This window comes from Engraulis encrasicolus, chromosome 2 (genome assembly GCF_034702125.1).
Source record: "Engraulis encrasicolus isolate BLACKSEA-1 chromosome 2, IST_EnEncr_1.0, whole genome shotgun sequence".
Classification (NCBI taxonomy): Eukaryota; Metazoa; Chordata; class Actinopteri; order Clupeiformes; family Engraulidae; genus Engraulis; species Engraulis encrasicolus.
Window position 1 is genome coordinate 47,640,804 of NC_085858.1, and position 7,321 is coordinate 47,648,124.

At 45.1% G+C, this 7,321-nt stretch overlaps 1 protein-coding gene across 1 annotated transcript in view; it reads left to right on the top strand.

The window, feature by feature from the left end:
* The window catches only part of LOC134439867 (ras-related protein Rab-26-like), a 226,413-nt gene extending 221,315 nt beyond the window's left edge, over positions 1 to 5,098 (top strand). The window contains exons 8-9 of the mRNA XM_063189775.1: positions 2,601 to 2,677; positions 4,901 to 5,098. Of these exons, the coding sequence (XP_063045845.1) occupies positions 2,601 to 2,677; positions 4,901 to 5,003 (180 nt within the window). The 3' untranslated portion in view covers positions 5,004 to 5,098. The remainder of the gene's footprint in view (positions 1 to 2,600; positions 2,678 to 4,900) is intronic.
* Positions 5,099 to 7,321: the final 2,223 nt, after the last annotated feature.

Here is a 7,321-nt window from a genome sequence, read left to right on the forward strand (position 1 = left end):
CCTTGCTATATAATGCTTCCAATTACTCTATCATATATTGAATAGAATAAGTGAGATCAACATACCTAATGAGACTAATGCAGATTTAGGGAAGTTCTTACACTTTGCTTCCCAGGGGCAGGGTGTGGGTAGAGTGGGGGCCCTTGGTAGTGTGGGGGCCCTAGGTAGTGCGGGGGCCCTAAGCCATCTGGGCTGAGCAATGCATCACTTTAGAATAGGGACCCTTATTCCACATCTGTTTTCACACTGTTCAGGGTTTGTTCATACAGTGTACCAGGAGCTTATACACATTGTATTCTGGCCCTTACTGCTTACTCATAAATAGAAATCTAGGTCTACTAGGTCCTTACTAAGGTTATATTGGTAATAAATCCCTAATTGGGCATGAACAAGACATTTGTGAATACATGCTTAACAACTGTCTTATTTTGCTTAGTACATGCCTTACAAGTTACTTACACAGGCATTAATATTGTATGTATTAGTGCTAATAGATGTATCCCTAAAATAAAGTGTTACCATAAACTCAATATATGCACATTTCATACATAGTCCATCGTCCCTGTCATACTCTCACTGGAGGTCAGAGCAGAATAGGCCAAACAAACAGACAGACAGACAGACAGACAGACAGACAGACAGACAGACAGACAGACAGACAGACAGACAGACAGACAGACAGACAGACAGGATAGGGCCATGCAGCGTGTAAGGATGGATCCCACTGAGAGATGCTTGAACACACTCTCTGAGATCTTATATAATATATATAATAACATCTACAAGACTCAAACGAGACTGAAGAACAAACAGGATTTATTGTGACACATTATCTTGTGATATAAAGACAGAAGTAATCTCTGAAAACACAGCTGTTTTACAGTTATTCATAATGAGTAATGATTGAAGGTCCTTTGTTGTACACTAACATCCAAGTTTTAAAGTGAGAGGAATAAAATAATGATAGTACCCCTAAACTGGAATTACAAATAATAATAATAATAATAATTTCAAATATTTAAATCATGCATAAACCCATGTGTGAATTCATCATGACTTGGTACTAAGTTACCAAATAGCTGTGGAAACTATAGCAACATGGTGATTTCAAAAGTTATACAGTAAATGTCCTAGAATTGTACCGCGTAACCCAGTCAAATTTGTATAATGGCCATCTGTTGGTAACATACAGTACTATTATTACTTGGTTTCTTGGTTCTTAGTTCAAAACCTCACCTGACTGATTGTGTATATATTTATTTTTACTACTTGCTTTGCAATCTTCCAGATTTAGCTACTCATGTATGCTAGCTTGTATCCAGGGCTGGACTGGCCATCTGGCATAGCAGGGCATTTGCCGGTGGGCCCTGCACCCTCGTGGGCCCCTATTTTAAGAAATGTTCTGAAAATAGGGGCCCATGAGGGTGCGGGGCCCACCTGTGAGTCAGTTCTGCACAGCTAATTATGAGGGGCCCTTTTAAGCCAAAGGTGCCAGGGCCCTCTTTCTCCCCCAGTCCAGCCCTGCTTGTATCCGTCACTTTTCCTCTACACAACAGCAGCGCTACTCCTCTCTCTGCATGAATATTATCTTAGAACGCTGACCTGATCTCCGTGTGACAAGCAGGCATTGTGCTGTTGATAACTAGTTAATGATCTCAAATTATTTATAGCTCAGTGGGGGGAGTTGGAGGGATGTCTCTGAATAATAATGGAGTCTTCCTCAGCTCAGTCGTACTTCTCCTCCTGCTGAGAAACCACCTGTAATGAGTTAAGGTGAGAAAATGGAGGTCTCAGAAATGGGCCAGACATGGAAGACAATAAACCAATAGCCTAAAAGGAGATGGACGTTCTGTTTGCGTGTAGTGTTCTTGTATTGTAGAATATGGCTGAGCCTTTTAATGTTGCTGCAATCCGATAATCTAGCCCAGGGATGTCAAACTCAGGCCCGGGGGCCAAATTTGGCCCGCGGAGCCATTTTATTTGGCCCGCGAGACCATTTCAAATGTGTATTGCAGTTGTCCCACATACACCATTAATGTATAGTGTAACACTACATTTGTTGTGTCACAGGATGTGCAGACACATTTTAACTAACAAAGATGATGGCAAAGAATGTATGTGAATGTATGTGCACTATTTTAGTCCATTTAAAAATAATAATTGTTGAGTTCGGCCCGCAACCTCGTTCCAGATTTTGATTTTGGCCCTCGGCCTATTTGAGTTTGACACCCCTGGTCTAGCCCATTTAGGTAGTCAGACATGTTGGTAGGCTATCCACCATATTTGAAACAACCAGTTTTGACCCAGAGGCACCTGCTGCCCAACTGTAGCTGCTCACCGTTGTTAGGGTATGAAATTGTGCCAGTATTGTCAGAATTTATACTTATTCGTGGCTTTCATTTAGTCACACAGTAAGTCTACTGCTCACGTTATATTTCTGCAGTGGGTTTGGTTCACAGGTAGGCTATCACAGTGAAAAAAAAACTGACGCTACTCATCTGCTTTACAGTAACATCCATTTTGGCTGGTGGTGAAAAAAGTTGATTTAGGTTCCCTGGTTATTGTATTTGTATATCTGTGTGTTTCTTCTTCCTCTGCAGGAGTTTGGCGTACCCTTCATGGAAGCCAGCGCACGCTCCGGCCTGAACGTGGAGCTGGCCTTCACCGCCATTGCAAAGTGAGTGAGCGCCCCCCGGCCCCAGCACCTGGTATGGCAGCGCAGCAGGGCTGGACTTGCCATCTGGCATAGCAGGCATTTCCCGGTGGGCCATGCACTCTTGTGGACCCCTATTGAGTCAGTTCTGCGCCGCTAATTTTGATGGGCGCCCCTTTAAGCTAAAAGTGCCCGGGCCCTGGGCCCTACTTCTCCCCCAGTCTGTGTGGCAGGTGCCCAGAGAATAGCAGTGGGAAGTGAAGTAGACTGTAATTTCTCAAGGCCATAATAAGGCTAATCTAATCTTAACGATCTGAAATTACACAGCAGTACTGCAGACGCTCAAAGTAATATAGTGACCCGATCAGGGAAGGCAACAGGAGGGGGACAAAGGGGTCAGTTGTCCCGGGACTAGGGAGAGAGGAAGCCCAGAGATGGGTCCTCATTGCACTGTATGTATTGGGTGGGGGGCCCTTTCAGATGACTTTGCCCTGGGCCCACTCAAAGCTTTCAGCGTCCCTGAACCCGATGATGTAACCTGACGAATAACGGTGCTGCAATGTGAAGAGTGTAAGGGAAGTCATTACCCTAAGCTCGTTAACTTTTACTGTTGAATGAAGGAAGTCGATGTCACGATGGCGTTAAGTTGAATCAGTGTTCATTTAAAATGACTTCATATTGATTGACTTTGGAGCAGTAAGCAAACAGAGAGGGAAGCTTAGGCAGAGTAGATCAGCGTCCCTGTTTAAAGAGAAAGCAAGCAAAGGGTAATTAACGCAGCCCACTGAGAGGGGTGGGAAGACGAAACTGTATGCAGATTTTTAGCTGAATATTCTGATGTCGGGGTATTCTGTGTATTCTGTGTTTCGCCTAATCACCACGCGTTCACCCCTTTCGTCCATCATCAATATCATCATCATCATCATCATCACCATCCCTGTCATCATCACCACCACTTTTATCATTATCATCATCATCATCATCATCATCATCGTCGTCATCGTTATGGTGGACATCAATATCGTCATTAACATTTATCATCATCATCACCATCATCACCATCATCGTCGTCATCGTTATGGTGGACATCAATATCGTCATTAGCATTTATCATCATCATCATCATCATCATCATCATCATCATCATACTCTTTCTGACTATTATAATCCTCATCACCATCATCCATCCTCCTATTTATCTCTTACCGGTACTACACACCGCTGTATATTTTATACCAATGCTTGGCACCTGTGTGCACCCTTGTAACTTCATCCCTGTTCCGTTCCGATTATTATCGTAATCATCATCATCATCATGATCATCATCATCGTCATCATCATCGTCATCCTAATGCATTGCCATCATCATCGTCATCATTGTCGTCATAATCACCACCATCATCATTGCCGCCTCCTCTTGATCCTCTCCCTGCAGTATCATCCTCCTCTGAATATTATGATCCATCATCATCATCATCCTAATTATCTTCTCTCTGTCAAATTTTGAACCAGTCGGCGTCATTGTCGTCATCATCACGACATCATTCTTACTGTTTTCTCGTTATCCTCTCCCTACCACTTATCATCAGCCAACCGGCCAAATGCTGGTGAAATTTAATTTTGGCTGGTAGAAAATAAAACTTACTTGCCACTTTGACACATTAGTGAGTGTGTTTTTGGCTAGCAAGATTCATTCTCTACAAGCCATTTTGGCTGGTGATGAAAAAGAGCACTAATTAATCTTAATCATCATCATCATCATCATCATCCTCCTCCTCCTCCTCCTCCTCCTAATTCTCCTCTATGCCTGTCCTGTACCTATGTTGCTGTCCCTGTGCTGCTGTAGGGAGCTGAAACACTGGAGCATCATCATCATCATCATTGTCTCCCATTCACCTCCGAATATTATCCTTCTCCTCCTCCTCCTCCTCCTCCTCCTCCTCCTCATGATCTCCTCTCTGCCTGTCCCTGTGCCTCTGCCGCTGTAGGGAGCTGAAACACCGGGGCATGAAGGACCCTGACGAGCCCCGGTTCATCATCATCATCATCATCATCATCATCATCATCATCATCATCATCATCATCATCATCATCATCATCATCATCCTCATCCTCCTCTCTTATTCACCTCTGAATAGTATTAACCTCATCACCATCACCATCCTCATCCTCATCATCATCATCATCATCATCATCATCGTCATCCTCCTCCTCCTCATGACCCTTTCTCTGCCTCTGCCGCTGTAGGGAGCTGAAACACCGGAGCATGAAGGACCCTGACGAGCCGCGCTTCCAGCTGCAGGAGTACGTCAACAGAGAGATGAGGACCGCAGGCTGCTGCAGGACCTAAACGCGGGACCAACCAGAGGCTCATCTAAACCACTCTGTGTGTGTGTGTGTGTGTGTGTGTGTGTGTGTGTGTGTGTGTGTGTGTGTGTGTGTGTGTGTGTGTGTGTGTGTGTGTGTGTGTGTGTGTGTGTGTGAGAGCGAGCTCATGTGTGTGTGTGTGTGTGTGTGTCTGTGTGACAGAGAGACAGAGAGAGAGAGAGAGAGAGAGATTGTGTACCTCATTTTTTCATATTGACCAGCAATTCACCTTCCTCCAGCTACAGTGTGTGTGTGTGTGTGTGTGTGTGTGTGTGTGTGTGTGTGTGTGTGTGTGTGTGTGTGTGTGTGTGTGTGTGTGTGTGTGTGTGTGTGTGTGTGTGTGTGTGTGTGTGTGTGTGTGTGTGTGTGTGTGTGGTTGCTTTTTACTGTGGCTGTGGGTATGTTTGGCTGTGTGAGACTGTGTGTGTTGAGTACAATATACTGACCCGCCTCCCCCTGCAACAGCGAATGTAACTCAAACTCTGAAATAGTTCATGCCATGTTACTGCACACAAACAATGTCCATGCAGCCCCAATGCAAACCGACTCGCCAACACTCACAGCACATTATCTCATACAGTACAATTGAATCATGTACACACAATACACGCGTACACACACATAAACAGGCACGCACGTGCACATGCGTAGCCACATACATAAACAGGCACGCCCGTGCACATGCGTAGCCACATACACGGTTCAAAGACGTCCAAAATGAAATTGTCCTTCAGTGTAACGGATACCTTCTGCTGACTGTAACTGTAAAAAAACATGATTTTTAAATTGTTTCAAGTGAATGGATGACATGAATTTTCATGAATTCACTGGAAAAAATAAATAAATAAAAAAGTCATGTTTTTAACAGTTACAGTCAGCAGAAGGTATCCGTTACACTGAAGGACAATTTCATTTTGAACGTCTTTGACCCACACAGGCACGTACACACACACACTGATGTCAGTGTATACCCCACTTCAGCACCCGTGTGAATGCATGTATATACTTTATTTATATTTCTGTGCGTTTGTTAAAGGCACATCATGTAACTAACCACTAGGTAAGAAGCACCAGAGTGCAGGTGCAAGCTACCTGTAGTATATGCCCCCAGAGTACCAGACGATTGCTATCCATTGCTTAAATACACATACACAAGCACACACACTCACACACATGCGCACACACACACATGCGCGCGCACACACACTCACACACATGTGCACACACATGCGCGTGCGCGCGCACACACACACACACACACACACACACACACACACACACACACACACACACACACACACACACACACACACACACACACACACACACACACACACACACACACACACACACCACAAGCAATGGAAATAACCATTTTATAATTGTTTATAAAGGGCAACATGATGCACCTTTACCTGTAGAGTTGATGTCAGGGTTTCCCAGCTCTGTGGATGATGAGACAGCGGCTAACTTCAGAATATGGTGGTGGTGTATGGTGGAACGGTGGTGGTGGTGGTGTATATGTGGAGGCGGAGAGAGAAATCCACACAAAGTCTCTCGAGAGTGAAGCCAGAGGGGAAAAGCTTTTTCCATTCACTTTGATATAGCCTCTGGCCAGAAAATCAGGCTTCAACCAACCAGTAACGGTCTGTCTGCATGACGACCGGTCTGTTGACACCCACCCCACCCTTCCCACTGCAGCACAGTGGCGGAACAATTGCGCACAGGGCCCCTGGGCAAACAACCTATAGGGCCCCTCCATACAGCCTGCCATTGTCACAATAAGGCCCCCCAACACCAATACAGAAGGGCCCTGCATGGATGCCCTGCTTGTCCCCCCTATAGCTTCGCCCTTGCTGCAACAGCTACCGTATCCAGATATCAGATGGGCAGATGCCCTCAGACCTCCATGCTGCAATGCAGAGGGCAGGGCCAGAGCTATAGACGGGGCAAGCAGAGCATTTCCCCCTGGGCCCAGGGCCCTCCCGTATTGGAGGTGGGGGCCGTATTATGGCCTTGACTGGCTGGATGGGGGGCCCTATCACTGTTTTGCCATGGGGCCCTGTGTGCAATGCAGAGGGGCCTCATTAATTCAGACCACAGGGTGTGAAGAGAAAAGCAACGGTTAAAGTCATACCGGCCTGTACACACATATGACATGATACCATTCAAATAATGGGTAGCACTTTACTTGACGCTGGTGTCATAAGCATGTCATTAACGTGTCATAATAGTGTCAATAAAAGATAAGTCATAAACATTATGCCCATGTCATAAACATTTTTATGACTGTTGTACTTA